This window comes from Limanda limanda, chromosome 5, assembly GCF_963576545.1.
Source record: "Limanda limanda chromosome 5, fLimLim1.1, whole genome shotgun sequence".
Taxonomy (NCBI): domain Eukaryota; kingdom Metazoa; phylum Chordata; class Actinopteri; order Pleuronectiformes; family Pleuronectidae; genus Limanda; species Limanda limanda.
In genome coordinates, this window is record NC_083640.1 from 4,122,694 (window position 1) to 4,148,257 (window position 25,564).

A 25,564-nucleotide genomic window follows, 5' to 3' on the forward strand; every position below is an offset into this window, starting at 1 on the left:
TCACATTCAGTTTATTGTACACTGTGTACTTCACTGTTCTCTGAGGGAACTGAAGGTTCATTGATGTTACGTGTTACCAGAGGCCTGACAGCAGCCATTTTGATTTGTAATATTAGGTAAACACACGCTTAACGAAACCCACTAATAAAGCATCTGTTGTGTTCAGGTACAGAACCATGACTCCGGTGTTTACCTTTGATTTCACGTCAAAATAGCTGCTGAGCAAAATGTCAGAAGTTGAAAATGAGGGAAACGCTCACGTCTGTGGTGTAATGAGCAAATGTTTCATCTGAAATCCATCATTAAAAATTGTCCTGGATTGATTTTATGTCAATTGACTCATCGATCGACTAGTAGAGCAAAAAATGCAAAAGGTTCGACTGTTTGCTCCCATTTAAACTCCTTGTTTAATGTTCCTGTAGAAGTGGTGAGTCACTATGTGTTCAGGCTGTTAGAGGACGATCTACACCTCAGAGACGACAGCTGGTTACCTGCCAAAGTGGACAAGCGTTTCGGCCTCTGAACAACAGTTTGTCTCCCCCCTCGGTCTCCTCGTCTTTCATCCGTGCAGAGCGCAGAAGTCGAAGTCCGCGAAGGCCTCCTGCTGCTCGGCAGAGAGGCCGGAGGGTTTGCACGGAGGCGACAGGATCGGCTGCAGTCGAGTGAACTCGCTGTCAAAGTTGCTGACGTCCTTGGATTCTGTGATCGACGGCAGGAACGGAGGTTTGGCCGTCTTGGCCAGAAGAGCCTCCCAGTCGATGGTCTGCGGCAGAGATTCACAAAGACACACACAGATTTAGACTTTCGTGTTTTTCTTTTTAGTTGTGATAGATAGATAGATAGATAGATAGATAGATAGATAGATAGATAGATAGATAGATAGATAGATAGATAGATAGATAGATAGATAGATAGATAGATAGATAGATAGATAGATAGATAGATAGATAGATAGATAGATAGATAGATAGATAGATAGATAGATAGATAGATAGATAGATAGATAGATAGATAGATAGATAGATAGATAGATAGATAGATAGATAGATAGATAGATAGATAGATAGATAGATAGATAGATAGATAGATAGATAGATAGATTACTTTATTCATCCCCGAAGGGAAATTAAGTCGTCATAGCAGCCGGTATATTTGAATACAATAAAATACAATACAATAGAATAAAATTAAAAATATTGAGGTAGAAAGAATAAAAAAACAGAAACACAAGCTAAATAGGTAGATAAGGTGCAGTGGCAAGATGATGGTAATAGTACTGATGATATGATGGTAATGTTATTGTTAGACAGTATATAAGAATAGTACAGTATATATAGTATATAATATAACATTATATATATTTATATATGATAGTAATTATACCAATATAAAAGCAGTATATGGTAATAATGGCAGCAACAGTATATATAATAATTATAGTAATGGTGATATAATATCGTAATTATAACATGTACACATGTATAAATATGTGTATATAGACTTATGTATACAAAGAATATACAGAGAGTATGATATAATATATGATATATAGTAGAGGTATGAATATGAATATAAGAATTTTATTATACAATAGGTAATATAATATACTATGAGTCTAAGAATATGTAGACAGAGTGTGCAAAAGACAATATTATTGTATAAAATGATATATAATATCAATATGGTTTATATGAACACATATCACATATGATGTTGTGGTTGAATTTTCTGTTTTTTTTTGTGCCTTTTTCTAGTTTCACAGTTGCACAAATTGAACTTTCCTAACATAAGATAATCCTTTGTTAATCCTGATGGGGGAAATTCATTTTTAACAGCAGAACAATTACAGATAAACATAGAATATAGAATCATTTCAGACACAGTGTCTAGATACTGAAATATAAGAAGAGGTGACTTTAACATGAATTTAGAGAAAACACAAAGTGATTCACCCCAAAGAACTTCTCTCCCTTCAGCTCGTTGGCGTCTCTCTCTCCACCTCCGAGTCTTTTCAGAGGATTTCTCTTCAGGAGCTGCAGAAAACAAACCAGGTCTTGTAATTGAAAACACGAAGAAACGTGAAGCTGAATTAAAATCCATGAAACATCAGACATAAATATAAAGTTATTGTGATAGATTCAAACTTTATTTGACTCTTTTCGGACTTTAAAGCTGCTGAGGTGGAAATTCAAAGCGAGGAGCTGAGGTTTAAACATGTCCCAGGATCAGCTGCTCGTGGTTCGGTACCTTCTGGATGATGGAGACGGCGTCGGGAGGAAGAGAGGAGGGATACTGAACGTCATCGTTGACAATGCTGTCGAACACCTCCTCCTCATCCTCACCAGGGAACGGAGACTGTCAGGAGGGAAAGAGACGCCGAGTGTCAGACATTCATCTGGTTTCAAATTGCTTTTAATATCTTATTTCTCTAGTTTCACCAACATATATTGTTTCAATGGACATAAAACTTTGAACAGAACATCATACAAACAACACAAGAACCAATAAACTGAAAACTCTCATTTCTAATACTTTTCTGTGACGTAGAAATCATCTCTCACATGTTCTTTAATGAACGTCAGGAAATGATATTGGATTTGACCAATTTTGCTTTGGATGTTTTTTACCCTGGAAAAACTTTCAACTCTGGTCTGAGGGTTCTTCCAAAAAATTAAAACCCGCCTGTCTCAGTAAATCCTGTTGCTGCTGAACACATTGGTGGGGATTTGTCTGAGTCAGCTGTTTAAGTACGATGGCGTCAAATCACAAAACCCAGCAGAAAAACAAGAAAACACAACAAATGATCAATTGTAAACGCTAAACAACAGCTTGCAAGTTTCCCCAGTGAGAGTTGAACGTGCGTTAACCACCTCGCCCACGAGCATCTCGTAGATCAGGACGCCCATCCCCCACCAGTCCACTGCCCGGGTGTAGTTGTCGTCGGTCAGGACCTCAGGGGCCAGAAACTCCGGGGTCCCGCAGAAAGTCGAGGTCCGATCTCCGTGACCCATCCCTGTCGGAACAACGTTGATTGTCTCGTTACCTCTTTCTTGAAATTTCGTTTTTACTAGTTTAAAATCCTACGTTTGTGTAATGTGAGTCTGCAGGTGTAGATACATGGAGATTAATGGCCTTTAAACCAAATTACATCTAAAGAACATTTCCCAGAAAATAATTAGAAATTCAAACAATCACGTATAAAGTACACACCCAGAGGCTGAAGCCAGATGTGTAGAAGCATATATTTATATATATATATTTGTGGCTCAAATCACCTTCTTTACAAAGTCCAAAGTCTGTGATTTTCACAAATCCGTCCGCGTCCATCAGCAGGTTGTCCAGCTTCAGATCTCTGCGACAAACACAAAGTGGGATGAGGATTCAAACCGGCAGCCGCAGAACGTTTCTCAGAATCTTCAGTCGTCACTTACCGATAGATGATTTTATTCAGATGCAGGAACTCTAAACCCAAAAGAACACACGCTGAATAAAACCTGAACACAACAACGACAGGTTTTAGATTATAACGCTGAACATTTAATTACCTGAAGAACTTTGTTTACTGGATCTTCTTGATCCTAGAGATGAAGTGGGATTTTATAATCTTTCAGAATTGAAATTATCTCCATCAACCAGTGCAGTTTGAGTTACAAGCTTTTTTTCCCAGATTCATGTAAGTTCACTTTGACCTTTGACCTTTGACCACTAAAATCGAATCAGTTCATCTTTAACTCCAAGTGACGACTGGTCAACATTTGAGGAAATTGCCTGAATGTTAAAGAGGCCAAAAACGTGGTTTATGAGGCCACCACGACCTTGACCTTTGACCTTGCACCATGAAAATCATTATATGAAAATTTTTGCTAAAATTTGAAAGGATTCCCTGGAAGCAGAAGTACAGATGTGTATTATCTCTGAGCAACAGGACGACTCACGGACCTGGTCTGGGCCTCGGTGAAGACGTTGTTGTGGATGTGGATCATGAGGTCGCCGCCGGGGAGATACTCCATCACAAAGCAGACGTGGTCGCTGGTCTGGAAGCAGCCGTGGAGGTTGACCAGGAACGGATGTCGGGACGCGTTGATCATCTCAAAGATCCTCTTCTCACTCATGAGGCTGAAGAAACAACAGATCCGATTCACACCAGTTACTCAGGTATTATTCACTTCACTGGATTTCATGTTTTAATCTGATTTTACTGCTTCTCATAACGTTTTGGCTCAAACTAAAGAACTTCAGCTCAGATGTTTTAATCTTTACACTGCTTTATTGTTTTAATCAATCTTAAATTTGTCATTTGATAGCATCTATAGAGAAAAACACCACACGATTACTCTTAGTGTAATTTGGATAAACTGACCCACACACCTGTCGACTTCATCTCGAGTCACGATCTCTCTCTTCTTCAAGGCTTTGATGGCGTAAAGTTTCTCTGTCTTCTTGAACTCTGCCAGCAGAACCTGCAGAGAGAAGAAACCACTGAGGAAGATGTGATCGAGTGGGACGAGAAACCAGGGATCAAACTTTGAATCCGTTTACCTTCCCAAAGTGTCCTCTGCCCAGAACCGAGATATATCTGAAATCCTCCCTGTGCATCCTTGTGAAACATGAATAAAAGTCCGTTAGAGCATTATGAGATAAGTGTGTATACCTGTGTATACCTGTGTGTTTGTGTGTGTGTCTTTACTTGAGATCAGACACAGGCTGGTCTTCACTTTCCTCTGTGTTGTTTATGGACGACTGCAAGAAGAGAAAACAAGTCATTCACACAAATCACATCCGGACATCAAACATTTCTCTACTTCTCTTTGATTCACAGTCAAGTGAGTTTTTCAAGTCGCTCTGAAGAAGTTTTTTCCCATTTTGTAAAAACCGAGGCTGTAATAACCTAGAATCACAATTTAAATTTACAGTATTTCCAGTAATATGTCACTTTTCACGTCTAGTGGCCGACAAGGAAAAGCTCATATGAAACGTAATAAGTTTGTACGTTGGAGTATAACGGATAAAAAACGTCATATTACAAAATATAGATCTTTTAGGGAAATGTACGACAAGCAGAACCCGAGCTCCGTTTGTCCTGGATCCAAAATCCTGAACCAGTCTCACTTAATCTCTTCGAATAACCACAATGTTATTTGTGACACTAAAGAAATAACTTAAATAACTTCATAGTGTTTATCTCAGGTAACGTGAAGCCTCCAAGAGCCAATACACAAGTATAAAACCCTCAAATTGAAAGTCTCATAAAATGTAAATAATCGTCAGGTTGATGATCAGTCACCAGTTCTTCCTGCAGTGGCGGCCCAGGTGAGGTGTGGTTGTGTTCTGTGGGGGGGGCGGTGGGAGACTCCACTCTCGGCTCCGGGCTGGAGGGCGGAGGAGGATCCTCAGTGACGCTGAGTCTGATCACTGGAGTTTCACTGCAGACGCACAAGAGGTAGAAAGAGGAGAGACAGTCAAAACACTCTGGGATGTTCACTATCATCATGAAAACTGAGAATGCTCAGATTCCCTCTGACCCCGGCAGTGCAGCGGTGATCGGTGGCTCCTTCTCCTCGGCCCGCGGGCTGCTGGTGGCCGTCGGGTCGGGGGTGGTGCAGGGCGGCGAGCTGAATGTGGTGAAGGAGCTGTAGTGAGGGAGGATGCTCATCATCAGGTGACCCCACGTGGCAAAATTCATGTTCATCTGAGCGGCTCTGAGGAAGTTCTTCCCTGTAAGACACACGTTTCACTGCAGCAGCAGCAGAGAACCTGATGGAAGCTGAGGATTCTGCAGGTTGTGGGTTCTTTACCTCGTTCTTTAGTGAAGATGCAGCGCTGGCGTCTCAGCCGCGGCTCCACCACGGCGTCAATGAACCGAAGCTGCAACAAAACACAACAGGAGAATGTGAGTGTTTTGGGCATTGACCCTAAATTGGACAGACATGTCCTATTTGGCCAATTTTATTGAACCTAATAGCTACTGGTCAATATGACATGTATGTGATCCTTCCAGCAATAGATACTGTATTTATAGCATCACTTCAAGTACTTGAATTGTTTTTACAAGTTCTCCATCAGCGTAAACCCCTGAGGAGACTTGAGTTGACCTTTGACCCCGGGGCAGGTCATTGTTGGTACCTTGGCGTAGAGGAGGCCCTGGGGCTCCAGAGTCAGACCCTGGTTGTGGTTCTGGTTTTCCATCATCTCCTCCAGTCGCAGGAACTTGACTGCACACATGGCGGCCCGGTCCCGCCAGAGGACACTGACCTCCAGCTCTCGAGACTGATCAGAGACCAACGACAGACAAACCAGAGGAGAATGAGAGAGACAATTGGAATCACTCTGTTACCAGGGAGGAGAGGAAAAGCTGCAACCACCATCCAGTGGTGAAGCTGAACTCTGAGAATCAAGAGGATTCAGATTCAGAGCCGAATATTTATCTGCAGGTGAGAGGGAGACACCTCCTGGTCTTACACTGAACTGCAACAATAAGTCAGGATGCAGAGTGTAATATATCCAGCAGTATATTTTCTCTGAAATGTGGAGGAGTAGAAGTGTAATAAATAGATGTAAACTCGAGTAAAATCCAAGTAGCTGAAATTTGTACAGTGCAATAAACGCAATATACATAAATTAAGTATAAGCTGCTTTAACTTGAGCAAATACCACAATATAAATATATACTCGTGCATGTAGAGGAACTGCATTCAGCAAAAATATCATCAGTAAATAGACATTAATACAGATTTTTTTTGGTGCTTTACATTCTGTGTTTACCATACATTTATATAATTTTAATGTTAGAATTTAGAAAGATATAACTACTTTGAATACTGTTGTAAAAATATATATATACCAAATCATATCTGGTTTGTGTGTAAGATATTTCAGTATAAGTAATTTGTAACTGTAATCATTGTCAAATGAACATTGTGGAGTGAGATGACAAATATTTTTCCTCTGAAATAAAGTGAGGCAGATGTGTAATGTTGCATAAGGAGGACATACCAAGTAAAATTAAAGTCTGTTAATATGATTTAGAGCTTGAGTAAGTTCATTTGTTTGATTTGTTTAAATGATGTATAAAACTTAAAAAAACCTAATTGTACATGAAAGAAGATCCTAGTGTCTACAGAGTTAAGTCCTGGCAGAAATCCTCTTGTCCCAGTCATGTCTCCATATGTGTTGTGTGTGTCTGTCCCACTCGGTGCCCTTGTGTTGTCCTGTTGTTGCTGCTGCTGTAACATGTGCGTCAGCAGTGATTCTACAGCTGCTGATGCTGTTTGTTTCTGCTCCAGCGTCACAGATCTTGACCTTGTTGTGTTTGACCTGTGGCGATGGGGGGGGGGGGGGGGGGGGTTAGAGCATCTCAGCTCGTGCTCTGTGATAAAACTGATTTCAGGTTGAAAACAGGACGATCGGGGGGGGAAGTAGAAACAAAAGAATGACGAGTTGAACGTGGATCAGAACGAACATGAGACATGAGTCCCTGGTGCTGGAAGCTGAGCTGCAGAGATCTGAGGTCGAGTTTCTGTCTGTTGTCTAATTTCTACATTAAAAATAAGTGAGTCAACTATCTACTGCCGATTTGGGCCTTTGTTATTCAACATGCATTGATTAGTTCACGATTTAACAAATAGATCTTGATAGATGGCGGCTTCACTTTTAGAACCGTCTCAGTAACTTCATGCTCCGATCCTGACTGAAGTCAAGTTCCCTTTGCTGCAGTCCACCTCAGCTGTTCAGTGAGCTCAGCACCTTTTGTCTTTAGTAGGTTTCTCTGGTGTAAAAAACGATGTGCGTAGTGAATCTGCTCTTTGCACTTGAGCAAACTCACAGTAAGATTCGGTTGGAAGCTCTGTCGAAGGAATAAAGAGTAACTCAGACCCCTGAAGGTCTTGAGTTGTACTGTTGATTGATTCAGGTCCAAATCTTGACATTAAAGTGACTCTTTGTGTGATAAATATGCAGATTGACTGTCCTCTACTGGTTGAATCCCTGCTATTGGAATCAAAAGTCAGAGACTGTGCAGATTGTGGGAGAGGAGTAATATGGAAAAAACATCACATAGCTTTACAACTTATTCAAACGTCCGCTGATATTAACCCACATTAGCCTTATACTACGTCTCAGTGGCTGGTTCCACCCTGCCCTCTCACTGCCTTGGCTACCAGAGCTCCGGCCTCAGGCCTAACTGGGGCCGGAGCCAACGACTTGAACTGACCTGACTCAGGACCAACGTGGTTCTCATTCCACTAACGCCCAGTTCAGGGGCTTCTGGAGGGGAGGGTTTCTAAAGAGACCTCTCCTAAGCTTTTAGCATTTCTTCTATGTCATGCAGTGGATGGAGCTGGGGTCAAACCTGAGGGTGAGGCTACACTTCAAATGTATTCTGTTCCCAGGTTAGCCCTGTTCCCACACAGTACGGAGGTTCCCGGTTCAGATCCCAGTTAGATAGATGGACAAATGCAAAGATGGATGGATGGATGGATGGACAGATGCAAGGATGGATGGATGGATGGATGCAAGGGTGGATGGATGGATGGATGGATGGATGGATGGATGGATGGATGGATGGATGGATGGATGGATGGATGGATGGATGGATGGATGCAAGGAAGGATGGATGGATGGATGGATGGATAGAAGGACAGATGCGAGGATGGATGGATGGATGGAAAGATAGATGGACAGATGCAAGGATGGATGGATGGATGGATGGATAGGTAGATGGACAAATGCAAGGATGGATAGATGGATGGATGGATGGACAGATGCAAGGATGGATGGATGCAAGGGTGGATGGATGGATGCAAGGGTGGATGGATGGATGGATGGATGGATGGATGGACAGATGCAAGGAAGGATGGATGGATGGATAGAAGGACAGATGCGAGGATGGATGGATGGATGGATAGATAGATGGACAGATGTACGGATGGATGGATGGATGGATGGATGGATGGATGGATGGATGGATGGATGGATGGATGGATAGGTAGATGGACAAATGCAAGGATAGATGGATGGATGGATGGATGGATGGATGGATGGATGGATGGATGGATGGATGGATGGATGGATGGATGGGTGGATGGATGGATAGATGGATAGATGGATTGGTGGATGGATGGATGGATGGATAGATGGATAGATGGATGGAAAGATGCAAGGAAGGATGGATGGATAGATGGATGGAAAGATGCAAGGAAGGATGGATGGATAGATGGATGGATGGATGAATATGTTCCCAATGTGGCTACAGTGTTGTACTGTCCCGTTTAAGATTATAACGCAGAGTTTTACGTCTGCGGCCGTGGACTCACCCGCTCCAGCTGGATGCAGAAGGTTTGATCCCAGCTGAGTCTGCTGACGGCCGCCCACCGCGTCCGGCCCACCACCCTGCCGTCCAGCCTGAGCACCGCACTGATCTCTGCTGTGGGAGGTCACAAAGAGAGACACATGAATGAGGCAGCACTAGAAAAATTACATATCACACATTCAACTGACTGGAACATTTACCAATTTGAACTTTCTGTTTTATTTTACTACCCAAATACAGTATTTTCCAGAATCCTTCCCAAGATATAACTCAGAAACTACAGACCTGGAAAATAAAGATGTCGTACTCTTTATGAATATATTTCCTGTGCATAGGAAACAATAGGCCTTGAAGATATGGCCAAAAACAATATCAAGATAACATTTTTTATTAAAAGATATGTTTAAAAACAAAACACATAGATCTGTGCTTACACATAAGCCTTACATCTATAAATATATATTGGATCTGTGTTGAATGGTTAATGATGAAATGTATTGTGATGATTATTATTATCTTTTATTGTCCAGGCTGGAAATAAGATGTAATATTTGGTAAAACATTCAAATGTAAAACCACAAACTAAATTCTTCCGGAACAAAAAGTTCCACTGACCCGGATGTCCCTCCGTCCTGTGAGCAGCTGGTGATTCGTCCCCAGACGTTTCCTGCTCCGGGTTCGTCCGAGGTTTCAGTAAATCCTCACATCCAAGAAGCTTCACTTCAAGTTTACCTTAAAAAGAGACAAAACCAAAGTTCAAGTTTTGCCCTAAAAACAGAATTTACTAAAAAAAAGAGCTCATAAGGTGAAATAAAGTGTGCTGTTCTAACTTCCAGAAGTAACGAGTGTTATTCTAGTGCAATGAACCTCTGAAAAGTGAAGGCAGCATTTACAAAATAAAACCTTGCACTCGTCAGCATGAATAAATCTCTGTGAGTCAGGGCCTCTAATCAGAAACTGTCTGGAGCTTTCACATCCTCATTTTCTTCTTTTCACCGTGGCACTAACAGCCGTGCAGCAGCAAATCTCCCCCAGTGTCTTTCACCGCCCCCCCGAGACTCGTCCTCATTACTCGCTGCCAACAGAGCAACTCCAGGATTTGTCTCCTCGTTACATCATCAAAAAGCCTTTTTTTTTTTTTTTGCTGCAGCCGAGCGACTGGCTCACAACTGAACCGTCCAAAAACCAACAGATTACACGTCCAGATTATCCAGAGGTCAGCGTACGGCAAATCGTGATCAGACACCGGCCATCCATGATACCACTGTTTGCACATTTGATGGAAAATGAACAAATCACACGTCAACTCTCTGAAGTTTCCCTCGAAGGCAAAGTGTTTCAGATCGATGCTGAACAGAGTAACGTCCTTTAAAACAGTTTCTAGGTGTTTCCATTAACGTTCCTCAGATATTTCCTTTAAATATCTGTAATTTGGCTTTAATTTCACTCCCAATTGATATATTACAGCTCATTCCGGGGCAGCTCCTTATAATTAAAATCTGCCTCCATCTAATGCAGCTTAGATTTAGAATGAAGTTTCCATAACAAGTGATTAATGAATTAATGGTCATTTCTCAGATAATTACAGAAGAAGAACAAGACAACGAGCTGCTGTGCAAACAATGTCCGGTTAAATTCTATAATCTGGTTCCAATTAATACAAAAAGTGTTCAAGTAAACTTCAGTAATTACTTACAATTAATTGGCGGTTAGCTGAACAGGATAATAATTGAAATCAAGAGCCAAACAATGCAGCTTAGATAAATAATGAAGTTAATACAACAAAAGACGACTGAGTTCATATTTATTTTGGGTCTAAATTAAAGCGTTTTGCTACTTTATCTTTATTTAGAACCACCAAGGTATCTCCTGGACATTATAAGGTAAATGTCGAACCTTTTAAAAAAGCTGCATATGAGAAACAAATTGAACATTGAGTATTCCCATGATTCTCTTAGTGTGTCGATACCAGTTAAGGAGGCAGGTCTGAGGGAGAAGACGGATGGGGAGGTGGACAGGGGACATCCAGGTCTCTGGTCCTGGGAGGACGGGGGTCCCTGGGAGGGGTGGACGCCCCCTGCAGGCTGCTGTGGCTCCGGCTCCTGGCTCTGCTCGTCCAGACTGTTCTCCAGGGACCGTCGTAGAAGGTCCAGCTTCTGGGAGGACTCGTGCACCCGGGACTGGGCCTGATGGGAAGATAAACATTGTGTTGTTGTGTTTGCTCTTTTTAAATATAGCACAGCTGTGTTGTATTTTTGGGACTTTTAACTTTAGACTTTAAGTGGAATTTGACTTTTTCTTTCTTGACCTCCTTCAGGGAGTTTTATAGCCGTCCGTTTGTTTGTTTGTAAGCGAGATCTCACAAAAACAACACAACAGGTTACCAGGGAGCTCAGTGGAAAGATGTTGGATGAGTCAGGGAATGAAATCATAATATTTTGGTGAGTGAATCCATCACCTTCACCAAGTTGCGAGACATTTTCACTGATTTCCCAGAGACTGATATATGGATCTTGATAAATAAAATAGTTTTATTAATTATCAATACTTTAATCAATGAACCTTGGGTTTATGGGTGTATTTGCCATTTTGGCAAAAATCATTGAACCCATAAGACCCATTTCCATTTTATATCTATGTGACTTTAAAAATCTAATGTGAGCTTGTGAATCTTCCACAGTCTGTGATCGGTTTGTGCAACTCAGAGCAGACTTCCCAAATCGGACTCAAACCTCATTAACACAGAAAGACTATGCTTAAAAAATATTACAACACAGACCCGAGTCCACAGCTAAAGCTGCAATAGTGATTCCACATGATTTATAAAGAGCAGACACACGCTGCTGATCGTCAGTCTGGTGCCACTGAACTGTTTTCACGATCTAACGACTCTTTTAGAGGCTTCTCCACCTTCACAATAACTCACTTCAAAAAAATGTTGACAAGAAAATGAGGCCGACTAAAAAGTGTCAGCTCCGATCTCAAAATATCTGTATTTGCCTTTCGAAACAATTAATCAGTTATTGTCCGAGTCTCTCCAGCGAAGGAGACGTCATTCCCTACAGCTAGAGGTTGTTTTCCTCTGAAGGTCAAATGAGACGTGTGGTTTTTTACACCAAATTCAAATTGAAAACAATAATTAAATATCACTTCACACTCTGTCATCCAGTGTTTCTCTAAGTTTCGACAGTAAATATTGAAATCATGAGATATAACGTAAATGAAGTGTTCCACCTCGGTCAGCGCCTTCTGGTCCAGAGAGGAGATCCCTTCCAGCTGCTTCACCACATCTTTGGCCAGAACCAGAGCATCTGTCTCCCTCTGCATGTGGTGCTGCAGCTCTGCCAGACGAGCGTCCACAGGAGCGACCGCGACCGGAGACACTCCTGAGGGACAGGGACGAAGACGGGGGAGAAAACTGAATTCAGTTCAGAGGAGTGACACAGTATCAACGCCATGAGATTATGTTTTCATTGCTGTTTGTCTGCTTTTCTGCAGGATTACACAAATACTACTGAACCCATTTGAATTGACACTTGGTGGAAGAATGGAACATTGGTCAAGAGAGAACCCATCAATTTTTGGAGCAGATTCAATTAAAGGGACTCTTACCTTTGTTGCATTTGAGAATTACAGCACATTCAAATCATCCCGCCTTCCTCCAATGCCCCACCCCCTCGTTCCCATCCGCGGTGTTTTTTTGAAGAAACTTTATTTACAAGCAGCCTCCGCGCACGCACGTGAGTTTTTGTTTACCAAAGCAATGGATTCGGATTCAGAAGCACCGGTAAGTTATATACATTTACATTCACATATATATTTTTCAGTTCAATGGTTATTTGCACCATTTATTTGCGCCACAAGAAGCAGACGGAAAACCTGCATGTCCATGCAGCAAACAGACAGGTCTGTCGGCCAATAAGGTCCTTCGGTCCGAAGAATTTTATTGGTTGAAGTTTTCACTAAATATTATGAGAGTGAAATAATTGTTTGTTTTTACTCCTGGTGGGTCTGTCTTGCATTTTAGAGTGTCATTACCTTATTAATACCAATTTAACCTTATCCAAAAAAAGTGTAAAAATGCAACAAAGGTAAGAGTCCCTTTAAGGGGGAGGATCCAAGATTGCCTTTTCACTTTCTTCATGAATCGAGAGATTGGGTGTTTTTAGAGACTTTTAGGCGCTTGGTCAGCACGTCCGTCCGCCAAGGCCCGACAGTCAGGAGCCGAGGAGAAGAAAGGAGGTCGAGAGTCAGGGAGGGGAAACGTGAGCAGAGGAAACCGGGTGTAGAGTTACTCATCTACTATTTCCTCCTCTCGCTTTCAAGGAGGATATTTCTGTCAGTGTTGGTTTGAGGGTTTTCAAACAGCACACATCCCCAGTTCAGAATTTAATCATCGCATTTGCTGTCTGTCTCTATTAATGCTGTCAGAGTGGTTTCCCTGTCTGGATTATACAAATAACACCCACAGAGATAGCAGTTGGCACCGTTTAACCAATATGGCTTTTTGATACCGACGCTGATATTAGTGAAGTGAAATGTTCTCTACTGCACTTGACCTTTATATGAACCAAATACAATAAACACAGTGTTCACTTTAAGGTTTTTGAGGGACTGATACTAAAATCACCTGGTTTCTTTGCAGCTCGTCAAAACTACAACTCCTCGATGAATTAGATACTTTGACAACAAGGCCTTTGGCTGAATTGAATTAATAAAACATACGATTTTCAAGCCACATGTCTGCATTCTGTCCACAGGAAATAAACCAGATTAATACTTTAGCTTTAAAGGTTTGAAATTTAAACAAATTAGGGGCAACAAAACAATATCAATTATTATCAAATAGAGTTTGTATCTATAGCAATATAGCATATGTCCAATATATATGGATATAGTGTTTATATAATTGACATCATTGACCGACCTCAGATTTGTCAAATCTTGTGTTTGCTTCGCGGCTCAGTTTCAAACCACAACCTTCACTCAGGAGCCAACATCTTTAAAGTCTTTAAACATAACATAAATAATAATGTGACATTTATCATGAAAGCATCATACATGTAAGTATCTGCATGCTGATTTATCTGATGCCTCTTTCCACCTGGTCTGGTAATAACACAACATTTCAAACAGAGATGTCTTGTCCCCAAAGTATAAAGCAAAATTGTGACTTTTTGAGTAGATTTTGTGCTTTTTTTCAGATCCAGTGAATCACATGTGACCAAAGGAGGCATAACTCAGGACTCTGACTCTATACTAACCTCTGTTAGTGGAGCTGTCGTGGTTGCTACCATCATCACCTCCTCCACCTCCTCCACCTCCTCCACTGCTGCTGCTGCTGCTGCTGCTGCTGTTGCCAGCCTGGGTGACTCTGATAATCTGCAGCCGGATCAGCTCGATCTTGGAGCGGCTATCCTGCAGCATCTGCTGAGCTGTGGACAACATCTGATCCTGGATAACGACATCAAATCAAGAGACAACAAGCCCGACTTCATCTCCAGTGACACTTCAGGTGGGCAGGAGGCACAGTCACACACAACAACACCGACCAAAACACAGCCATATAGTTTACCATAACAAGAGGAGCAGAGGAGATCACCAGGCACAGTGCTGCACATGCAACTCAGCTCCATATGGGAGGAGAACAAGTGGACTAAGTGAGAACAGCAGGTCCCGACCGGACGGAAACAGTATGACTTTGCACTTCACTCACCTCAGAGAGATGCTCAGGCTCCTTGCTGAATAAGGACTAATCTGTCATCCTCTGTGGAAGTGCAGGAGGGAGGGGGGGCTTCTCAGGTTGCGCCTCTCCACCTTCACTATCCTTGAAACATAACAAGTCTGCTGCTGTTATGGTGCGTTCTCACAAACACACACAAACACACAAACACACAAACACACACACACAGTCTGGTCTGAGGGCTCCTCTGGTGCAGCTCCTACATCTTGAGACCTGGATCACACAGCAGGTTCTCCTGTTTGTTTGTGTCTCCCTGCAGCCTCCTCTGCAACATCTCCTTCACGCTGCATCCTCATCCTCTGCTCTGTAAGCAAACCCCCTCCTCCTCTCCCTCTCTCCCTCTCTCTCTATCCCCTTCTCTCTCCCCCTCTCCCTCTCTCTCTCTCTTCCAGAGGGGTTTCTCTCTGCAGGGGGAAGGCAGAGTTCCTCTCCAGTGCCAGTCCTGCTGCTGCTGATCGCCTGCTCTAGGCTCGGCATTGGCCGCTGCATGACCACATGTCCCTGTGCTGCCACCAACCAAAAGAGAAAACACCGAGCTGCTGCTGCCTCTGTGTTTGGGACGGGGCCGAGAACAGTCTGCAGCATTTAGCAGATCTGTTTATCCTGCTCGGACGAGACAGACAGTTTCAGAGACAATAAAACCCACAGTGATGGAGTCGATATGCACATGCAGAGGACAGGAAATGAAGGAGCAGCTGCTGATGTACTGAACATGATCCTGGACATGGAGGTCTGCTGACAAACACTGTGTGTGTGTCTGTGTGTCATGTCTGCATACACACACATGGTTGCTCTGTGCTCCTTTCAGCTGTCTTATTGACAATGGAGACTTGTGAGCTCAAGTTGAACAACATCAATATTCACATAATATTATCACAATTATGCAAACAGCCCACTCACTGAATATTTGCCTATTATGTGATATATGGTTAATATTCAGACATGGCTTCAACCTCTAATAAAATACCCTGTTTATTAATGCTGTCAGAGTGGTTTCACTTTCTGGATTATACAAATAACACCCACAGAGATAAGTGGGCAGGAAGCACAATTCAAATCAGGCTTTTTGATGCCAGCACTGATATCAGTGGACTGAAATGTTCTCTGAACTTGACCCTTATTTGAACAAAATACAAGGAACACAGTGTTCACAGGAAATGTTTTAAAGGTTCAGTGTTGTAGAATTCAGTGACCTCTAGTGGTGAAGTGCCAGGTTGCAGCTGAACACCCCTCACCTCCGCCTCTCCCCTTCCAAACATGAAGGAGAACTTGCAGTAGCTTCAGTTGCCACGAAAACTCAAAAGGTTTAGTTTGTCCAGTTTGGGCTACTGTAAAAAAAACATGGCGGCCCCCGTAGAGAGGACCCACTTCTGAATATTCATTATTTATAACTTTTTTAAATATAAAGAGCCCATTCTAGGGTAAAGAAAACAACAATTCATACAAATTATTTTACAGTCATTACAAAACATGGTGGCCCCCATAAAGAGGACCCACTCCTGAATATGAAGTATTTATAAAGTATTTAAATATGAAGGGCTGAATTTTTTGGGTAAAGGAAACCACAATTCATACAAATTATTTTACAGTCATTACAAAACATGGCAGCCCCCATAGAGAGGACCCACTCCTGAATATGAAGTATTTATAAAGTATTTAAATATGAAGGGCACATTCTAGGGTAAATAAAACAACAATTCATACAATTTATATCAGTGGGATTATTTTACATTACATTACATTTCCTTTAGCTGATGCTTTTATTCAAAGGGACTTACAATAAGTGCATTCAACCACGAGGCTAAAAACTAAGAACAACAACATTTCTTAAAAAATTAAGCAAAACTACAAAGTGCTATAAGTAAGTGCCATTTAAGTGTTACATTCCTTCTCTGCCCATATATCCATTTCAATTGAATCTCACACACTGGGCTTTTAAGCTCATACAATTTATCTATACCTTGAATAAAAAAAAAAATATATATACTAACAATTTAGTAGCACTTACATGGCACTTACTTATAGCACTTTGTAATTTTGCTTTATTTTTTAAGAAATTTTACTTTCTTGATTCTTGTTGTTCTTGGTTTGTACCCTCGGTGTTGATGCACTTATTGTAAGTAGTTTTGGATAAAAGTGTCAACTGAATGAAATGAAATACAATGTAATACAATTTATATCAGTGGGATTGTTTCGCATTCCTTTTCTGCCCATCGATCCATTTCACTCGCCTCTCACACACTGGGCCTTTAAGTTCCTATAATTTATCTATACCTTGAATAAAAATAAAAAAATGAATAAAAAAATTTTAAAAAAATAAAAAAACTAACAATTTTTGAAAACTAACAATTAAGTAGCACTTAAATGGCACTAGACAGCACTTTGTAGTTTTGCTTTATTTTTGAAGAAATTGTTCTTTCTCGATTCCTGTAGTTCTGGGTTTGTACCCTCGGGGTTGATGCACTTATTGTAAGTCGCTTTAGATAAAAGCATCAGCTAAATGTTATGTAAAACAATGTTATACAATTTATATCAGTGGGATTGTTTCACATTCCTTCTCTGCCCATATATCCATTTCAATTGAATCTCACACACTGGGCCTTTAAGTTCATACAATTTATCTATACCTTGAATAAAAAAAAAATTTAAAAAATTGAAATATACTAACAATTAAGTAGCACTTACATGGCACTTAAGAAATTATTACATTTCATTTAGCTGACGCTTTTATCCAAAGTGACTTACAATAAGTGCATTCAACCCTGAGGGAACAGACAAAGAACAACAAGAATCAAGAAGTAAAAGTACAAAATCTTCAAAAATAAAGCAAAACTACAGAGTGCTATAAGTAAGTGCCATTTAAGTGCTACTAAATTGTTAGTTTCAAAAATTGTTAGTAATTTTTTTAATTTTTTTTTTTATTCAAGGTATAGTATTATCACCTAATATAGGTGTGTTTTTAGTTTGCAGCAGAAGATGTGTAAACTTATACTTTCTTGATTCCTGTTGTTCTTGGTCTGTACCCTAGGGGTTGATGTACTTATTGTAAGTCGCTTTGGATAAAAGCATCAGCTAAATGTAATGTAATGTAATGTCATGTCATGTAATGTAAAACAATTGATATCAGTGGGATTGTTTTGCATTCCTTCTCTGCCCATAGATCAATTTCACTCGCCGCTCACACACTGTATGGAGGACCATACATGACTTAAGTATGAATAAATAAATAAATAAATGTATAAATGAATACAGAAATAAATAAATAAATAAATTAAAAAAAAATGAAATACAGATATTTATACAGAAATAAATAAATAAATACGTTAATAACAACAGAAATGTCTAAATAAATGCCTTAAATATATTTCCACATTTATTTATGTATTTCCTTTTTTATTTATTTATTTCTGTATTTATTTCTGTATTTATTTATACATTTATTTATTTATACTTAAGTCATGTATGGTCCTCCATAACACTGGGCCTTTCAGCGTGCGTCGGTCCCGCTGCAGCTTCGCCCTGAAACAACCGAACTTTACTCTTTTCTTTATTTGACTTGATATAAATGAAGCCCGCGTTGTTGACGAGTGGGAAGTGGAGGTTTGGGCAGAGGGGAGCGGCGTGCCCGCGCAGCTCGGGCCCGCGCACAGGGACCTACTTTGGGAGGCGGAGCTTGCCTCCCTCGCTCCTCGCAGCGTCATTGTGTGGAAGGCAGCACGTTGTCGGCTCCTCCACGCGGAACTTCTACGCCCGATTACTGCTCTCCTGCCCGGGGGAGAGACACCAGACCCACCGCCAGCCTCCCGGACGAACCTCGGTCAACCCCAGCGCCCGGAAACATGTCGGCCTCGGCGGCGAAAGCGAGTAAAAAGGAGCTGAACTCGAACCACGACGGAGCGGACGAAACCTCCGGTAAGTGCTGGTGGTGGTGGTGGTGGTGGCGTGGGGGGGTGGGAGAGAGAGAGAGAGAATGGCGGCCTCCTGTTCAACCGCCATTTTCACTTTCTTCTCTCTAACGTGGATTTGTGCCGCGGTGCTGCGGGGATCCCACCGACCGAGTTGGCCTGGTTTTTATTTCCTCGCCCCCCCGGGTCCCTGGGCCTCTGTTCCCCGGGAGACCGCTGCGTGTGTTCCCGCTTCGGCGGCGGCAGCAGCGGCTAGCATTAGCTCGTTAGCATGTTGCTACTCCTTGTTCCATCCACACCGGGTGCAGAGAGGCCATGTTAGCTAGCCCCGTTAGCATCACCAGCGTGGCCAGTGGTGTCGACGGCTGCGGACCGAGTGGCCGTGTGCGATGCTAGGGGGTCATTGTTCTACGTTCTCCCACCCGGCAGGAGCCCCCCCTCGGGGTAACTGTGTTTAATAACCGGGGGATTTGCACCTCACATTCGGGCTTTAGCCGCTAGCCCAGTCGTGTTGTTGTCGTGATGTTACCTAACGCTAGCGCACGACGTTGTGTTTCTGTGTGTTGCACCGAGAAGCTTTTAAATCCTCCAGCCCCCCGCGGGAAGTTGTGTTATTTGTACCCGTCTTTCCTGGATGGGGGGACCCGGGAGCTCGCAGTGGGATCAGCGGGCGGTAGGTGTGTGTGTCCACCCCGGGGAATCTGTACCCAGGGCACCGGGGATCCGTGCGGGTGTGTGCAGGTCCGATGTCCCACATTTAAACCACGCGGCCTCGTCGATAGCAACCGGCCGGAAACGCGCTGCCTGAACCTCCGGCTGGAGATCCGGACAAACTCCCGTTATCCACCGCGAAACCGTGGCGTGTTTCTCCGTGTGATCCGGAAACATGTGCACAACACACAAACCCCACAGACAGAACTTAGCTGTGGGTTAATAAAACACTTTGACTGTTTCAAACCTGACTTTTAAATTCATAAATGTCTTTTTTTAAGCGGGAACAAGTAAATAAACATGTTTTTGTTATGAGGTAATCCTCAGATTTGATATATGAGGTGTATGTGGTTTCTATTGTTGATGGTTTTAATTTATCTGTAATAAGTTCTGTGTATTTTTAACAATTCTTGTTTTTTTTCTGTCCCACAGAGAAAGAGCAGCAAGAAGCGATTGAACACATCGACGAAGTTCAGAATGAAATTGACAGGTAATTTAAATGTTCTCCCTTTTAGATTAATGGTTAGTGTATAAATCAAATTTATTATTGTTATTAAAATGATATGAATGGGAATTGTCTATTTTTCTGCCGTGTGTCTGAGAACAAACAGGCCTGGATGATATTTTTAATTTTGTTTTTATCTTTTCTTTATTTCTCCCCCTTCAGGTTGAACGAGCAAGCCAGTGAGGAGATCCTCAAAGTAGAACAGAAATACAACAAACTCCGTCAGCCATTCTTTCAGAAGAGATCAGAACTGATCGCTAAAATCCCCAACTTCTGGGTCACCACGTTTGTCAACCATCCACAAGGTCAGTAATTTAAGATTAGGTATCTGGTCTTTTGGAAAGCCTGTAGATACACAGCGATGTTTGTGTGACGGTCCACCAGGAGGGAAGTTGATGTTTGCTCTGTTGAATGTTCCCCTGCAGTATCTGCCCTACTGGGAGAGGAAGATGAAGAAGCGCTTCACTACCTGAGCCGGGTGGAGGTGACAGAGTTTGAAGACATCAAGTCGGGCTACAGAATAGATTTTGTAAGTATTGTAATTTTGCACGCTCACACCACAAAGAAGTTGTCTTGTTTTCTCACCTGAGTGCATTCTGTCTCTTCTAGTATTTCGATGAAAATCCGTACTTCGAAAACAAAGTACTTTCCAAAGAGTTCCATCTGAACGAGAGCGGAGACCCATCTTCAAAGTCAACAGAAATCAAATGGAAGTCAGGAAAGGTATGTTGGTCTTTTTGTTATTTTGTCTTTGCTATTAAAGTAAATTATGTGGCGAGACCTCATTGTCAACTTTTGACCTGAATTACTTTAGAGTTCAATCAAAGCAACACAACCTGTGCTGAGCAGTCATTTTATATATTGTTTTATTTGTAGGACCTGACCAAGCGCTCCAGCCAGACACAGAACAAAGCCGGGAGGAAGAGGCAACACGAAGAGCCAGAGAGCTTCTTCACTTGGTTCACTGATCATGCCGACGCTGGCGCTGATGAGCTCGGGGAGGTCATCAAGGACGACATCTGGCCCAACCCTCTGCAGTACTACCTGGTAGGTTTATGACACGCAAATAAAAGTGCTTATTACTGCTCATGCTCTAGTGGTATATTAATTTCCCTGGATGCCATTTCCCACAATGAGCAGAACTGTTTGAGCTGCGCCACAACAGGAAGCTGTAATTACATAACATCCTCTACTATTGAAACACAGAAGTGCTGACAGTGATTATTTCCCTCAGGTTCCTGACATGGACGACGAAGAGGGCGAAGGAGAAGACGAGGAAGAGGATGAAGAGGGTCTGGAGGACATCGACGAGGAGGGCGATGAAGATGGAGAGGAGGATGAAGAGGATGATGGAGAAGATGGAGAGGTAAAGTGATAAAAGTAAACAAAACACATGATGTCTGCAGTAATTTTTGAACATTCACTTAGAATCCTGTATTTACTTTCTCTTGCAGGATGACGAAGGAGAAGATGACTAATGAAATAACTTCACCAACCCAGACCCTCAACCTTCGATTCCCTGTTTGCTTTTTCCACTCGTGTTCGGGAGCAAAGTTTTTTTTTATTTTGTTTTTTTGCTTTTTTATTGTGTGTGCTTCATTTTCCATTCTGAAGCCTCTTCACCTGTCGGTGCCATGTTATGTTCTCCTTTGTCTCATCTTAAGGCCAATGGCACTTTGCCCTGAATTATGAATACCATCCCCGCAATCATCTAAAAAAAATGATAATAAAAAAAGTATTGCAATAGTATCAGCACGGCATCCTGAGTAGAATTTGAAGATACTTCACGCAGAATTCCTTCTGTTTAAGGTTGTGTGGTAAATTGACTAAAGCCATGGTGTAGTGACCTAGTGCTAGCAGACCTCGATATTTTTTCCCATGTTTTTTATTTTTTTAGTTGGGGCGTCGGTCCCTTAAACTGTTATTTTTCCCCTATGTGGTTAACAAGTACCAGCTCATTCCTTTTGACTTGTAATGTTTAGGGGGCGGGGGGTGGGGTAAGCTGGGGAGGGGCAGGACAGTTGGTTATGGGGAGAGTGGTTATTTTGACATCATTTCTATGGGACTTTTTCTTTTTTTCTTTTCATTGTATTGTTTTACAGATATCCATGAGATTTGAAATGACATTTTTAATAAAGAACAAAATGGAAAAAAACAAGCTTGTAAATTTTGGCCCCCACTGCTTCATGGGTTTAAAACAAACCACCTGTTATCTCAAAGAATTAACATATAATCACCCTTTCCTTTTCTGCTGGGGGGAAAAGAAACTGTTTTAAATTTGAGGTGTACAACTTGCTTTGTTACGATAATAAAACTTACTGTGTACACACGTGTTGGAGTCTTCAAACCAAGGAGGCATATAGACATTTATTTAGGGGAAAGGTCACAGAAAAGGCACCTGGGTTAACTGAAAGAGTCTCATCAGCTGGTGAAGGATTTGGGAGTCATCAGCAGGCTTGAAGCAAAGTCTTCACTAAGCAGCTGGTGAGTGATTAAAGCCACGAAGGTTTCATCTGACTCCTCAAATTGAGATTTTGTGATGGTGTCGGGCCAGGCACTCGGCTGGAAGGCCCATCCTGGAGGGAGAGAACCAAATCACTGGTATTAAACACACTGGGATGAAGATGTTAATAGAGAGCACATCATTGATCATACAACACAAAGAATCCAGTGAGTTGGGCAGTGTATTCTGAAATAAAGATGACTTTTTTTAAGGAAGGTTAAGTAAAGAAATTTAAAATCAGTTTAAATCAGTTAAAATAAGTTACCAACTCGATTGTAAATTTAAATTTCTAAGGTGTGTTTATATATTTGGCGCAACATCAGTATTTATTTTCTCTAAAGTGAAGGGACATATTAAACCCAGACAATAATGAATATTTTAGCTATAAATTTAATATCTCAAATTAACTGAGCAGGTCTAATTAAAGAATTTATTTTTTGTGTTTAAACTTTTCAATAAGGGTTATTTTTGTCACCAGTTGACCAGTGTCTTTATTATTTTTGTATAAATTGGACTGAAAAATATCCACAACACAACTGTCCAAATGTAAGAACTCTTTCAATTGACAATTAGTGAATAAAATAAAATCCTCACGACTGGAGAACAAGTCAAATGTTCAGCATTTTTGCTTTAAAATTATTACTCAATTATTATTATTCAACTATCAAAGTAGTTTGATTTCTGTTATTAATTATTGCAGCTCCACTGCTCAAAGGGATTTACACCATAATTAAGACCTTACGTCTCATGATCTACTAAGTCTTCAATGAAACACATTAGAATATAAATGCAAGTATTTAGTGCAAGTAACATTATACTGTGTAATTTAATTAATTATAAATATAACGCTGTCACTAGCATGAATATGATTGACAATACTGCATCCTGAATGAGTTGCACTAATCCCTGTTGAGCATTGTCACCATTGAATAATATTTCTTTATATCTCGACTCTCTCTAAGTTATTTACTTCATAATTGACATTAATGGAGAAATGTGATTTCAATGAGCCAGCACATTAATTAAATTAAGTCAGTCTGGGGGTATTGAGTTTGTTCAACCCTACTTATATTGAGAGGGATAAATGTTTAATTCAATTCAGTTTTCAAAAAGGAATTTAATGTTTTCAATTTATTCTGATTAATAGTTTGTGGCCAAAACAGTACAGTTCTGTTTGGAATGTATCTCCCTTTAGATTTAACTTTAAAGCCCCAGAGAATACTTGTGACCCCAGCCTGCAGGTCGGTGGTACCCCAGCCTGCAGGTCGGTGGTACCCCAGCCTGCAGGTCGGTGGTACCCCATTTTGGAGGTCTGTACCCCAGCCTACAGGTCGGTGGTACCACAGCCTGCAGGTCGGTGGTACCTCAGCCTGCAGGTCGGTGGTACCCCAGCCTGCAGGTCGGTCGGTACCCCAGCCTGCAGGTCGGTGGTACCCCAGTTTGGAGGTCTGTACCCCAGCCTACAGGTCGGTGGTACCACAGCCTGCAGGTCGGTGGTACCTCAGCCTGCAGGTCGGTGGTACCTCAGCCTACAGGTCGGTCGGTACCCCAGCTTGGAGGTCTGTACCCCAGCCTACAGGTCGGTGGTACCCCAGCCTACAGGTCGGTGGTACCCCAGCCTGAGCCTGCAGGTCGGTACCCACCTAGATGGGTCCGACACCGGGGACATGTGGCCGCGGTCCACGAGAACCCGGGGAACCAGGTGAAGTGTTTGTCCGCCGGCCAGTGCTTCTCCACATCCGCCTTCCTGAAGGTGAACACCTCGAAGCGGAGCCCGTGGGGGTTCTCGAACAGCTGCACGGTGACCCTCCGGCCCCCGGGCAGCGTGTGGTTGCGGGAGGACAGCGCCAGGCGGCTGGGGACCAGGTGAATGTCCGCCCCGGTGGCTAGCTCCAGTCCGCAGGCCCGGCACAGCAGGAGGGCGTCGGCGCTGGTTCCCCGCTGCTCCCCGGCGGCAGCACACGCCTCCCCGGCCCGCGGAGCCCCGGTCCACACCAGGAGAACCACGGAGACCTGGATCAGTGTCCACATGGACGGCTAACGCTATAGCTAATGCTAACGCTAAAGCTAGCAGTCACGCGTGCTAGCTTTAGCTTTGTTGTTAGCCTCGGCGGTTTGTCGAGTCGCGGCCTGTCGTCATCACACGGTTCATCTCCCGGCTGTTTAACAACCGACAGCACCGACACAACAACACGATATTTATATAGTGATTTATGATCTGAAGCTAATGGCTGCTAACCAACAGGCCGGTAGCTTAGCTCGCTCTGTCGGGCTAAGCTAAGGCTCGGAAGTGCGATGTGAACAAACAGGAAACACAGTCCTCTCCACCGTGTCCTGCTCTGAGGGAGTGAGAGAGGAGAAGCAGATGTGCAGCAGCTGGATGAGTGAGAATCGATCTTCAGGCACACTGATCGATCCTCACTCAGCCCCAGAGAAACCCTCCATGAAGCCGGGGAGCTCTGCAGCTTCCCCTCGGTGCAACATGGAGTCCACTGTTCTTTGATTCAAACTGTTTTAATAAAGACATTTAAAGTCTGGCCCCCACTTCTTCGTGGATTTCAAATAAACACAATTTACATTAAATCACACGAAAAATCAAGTATTATTGTCGTTCACCCACAGGCACAGAATCTGTGTTTCTCCAAAATCAACACATGTAAACACCGGTCAGAGCCACTGTATCAGGTTATTTAAGGTGTATATATAGTATATTTTATGGTTAAAAATAAAGTATTTTACTAGAATAATATACCGTGTGCTGGTTTCCATGAATAGGATATTAATATAATATGATTGTCATAAATGGTATATTACTATAATAAGGTTGTTACATATAATAATAATAATGATACATTTGATTATACAGCACCTGTCATACATAAAATGCTGC

General features: G+C 42.1%; 3 protein-coding genes across 3 annotated transcripts; 1 reads left to right on the top strand and 2 right to left on the bottom strand.

Moving 5' to 3' along the window:
* Window positions 1-559: 559 nt before the first annotated feature.
* LOC133001862 (serine/threonine-protein kinase N2-like) lies at window positions 560-14,755 on the bottom strand. The gene is made up of 19 exons (XM_061071569.1): window positions 14,599-14,755; window positions 12,542-12,693; window positions 11,277-11,493; window positions 9,923-10,039; window positions 9,312-9,421; window positions 6,124-6,267; window positions 5,796-5,865; window positions 5,523-5,715; window positions 5,268-5,423; window positions 4,688-4,741; window positions 4,540-4,597; window positions 4,369-4,460; window positions 3,940-4,116; window positions 3,432-3,494; window positions 3,276-3,352; window positions 2,871-3,013; window positions 2,248-2,355; window positions 1,953-2,033; window positions 560-763 (listed from the first exon to the last, which is right to left on the bottom strand). Exons 1-19 carry the CDS (start codon window positions 14,753-14,755, stop codon window positions 560-562), a joined length of 2,373 nt encoding a protein of 790 aa, XP_060927552.1.
* Window positions 14,756-18,698: 3,943 nt separating this feature from the next.
* Window positions 18,699-22,496, top strand: LOC133001610 (protein SET). The gene is made up of 8 exons (XM_061071227.1): window positions 18,699-18,962; window positions 20,099-20,156; window positions 20,334-20,476; window positions 20,597-20,700; window positions 20,781-20,894; window positions 21,048-21,218; window positions 21,406-21,537; window positions 21,626-22,496. Exons 1-8 carry the CDS (start codon window positions 18,890-18,892, stop codon window positions 21,647-21,649), a joined length of 819 nt encoding a protein of 272 aa, XP_060927210.1. The 5' UTR covers window positions 18,699-18,889; the 3' UTR covers window positions 21,650-22,496.
* Window positions 22,497-22,523: 27 nt separating this feature from the next.
* Window positions 22,524-25,025, bottom strand: si:ch211-51h9.7 (uncharacterized protein LOC558400 homolog). Its single transcript, XM_061071228.1, has 2 exons — window positions 24,318-25,025; window positions 22,524-22,747 (listed from the first exon to the last, which is right to left on the bottom strand). Exons 1-2 carry the CDS (start codon window positions 24,703-24,705, stop codon window positions 22,593-22,595), a joined length of 543 nt encoding a protein of 180 aa, XP_060927211.1. The 5' UTR covers window positions 24,706-25,025; the 3' UTR covers window positions 22,524-22,592.
* Window positions 25,026-25,564: the final 539 nt, after the last annotated feature.

What these genes read in the sequence shown, in the direction of transcription:
- LOC133001862 (XM_061071569.1), bottom strand. Translation starts at nt 14,755, where the DNA reads ATGTTGTCCACAGCTCAGCAGATGCTGCAGGATAGCCGCTCCAAGATC. An exon ending in CTGGTGACTGATCATCAACC is followed by an intron (nt 4,742 to 5,267) that starts TGACGATTATTT and finishes TCTCTTCTTGCA; the next exon opens with GTCGTCCATAAACAACACAG. An exon ending in GCAGAGGACACTTTGGGAAG is followed by an intron (nt 4,461 to 4,539) that starts GTAAACGGATTC and finishes TTCTCTCTGCAG; the next exon opens with GTTCTGCTGGCAGAGTTCAA.
- LOC133001610 (XM_061071227.1), top strand. Translation starts at nt 18,890, where the DNA reads ATGTCGGCCTCGGCGGCGAAAGCGAGTAAAAAGGAGCTGAACTCGAAC. An exon ending in GTTCAGAATGAAATTGACAG is followed by an intron (nt 20,157 to 20,333) that starts GTAATTTAAATG and finishes CTCCCCCTTCAG; the next exon opens with GTTGAACGAGCAAGCCAGTG. An exon ending in ACCCTCTGCAGTACTACCTG is followed by an intron (nt 21,219 to 21,405) that starts GTAGGTTTATGA and finishes TATTTCCCTCAG; the next exon opens with GTTCCTGACATGGACGACGA.
- si:ch211-51h9.7 (XM_061071228.1), bottom strand. Translation starts at nt 24,705, where the DNA reads ATGTGGACACTGATCCAGGTCTCCGTGGTTCTCCTGGTGTGGACCGGG. An exon ending in CCGGTGTCGGACCCATCTAG is followed by an intron (nt 22,748 to 24,317) that starts GTGGGTACCGAC and finishes CTCTCCCTCCAG; the next exon opens with GATGGGCCTTCCAGCCGAGT.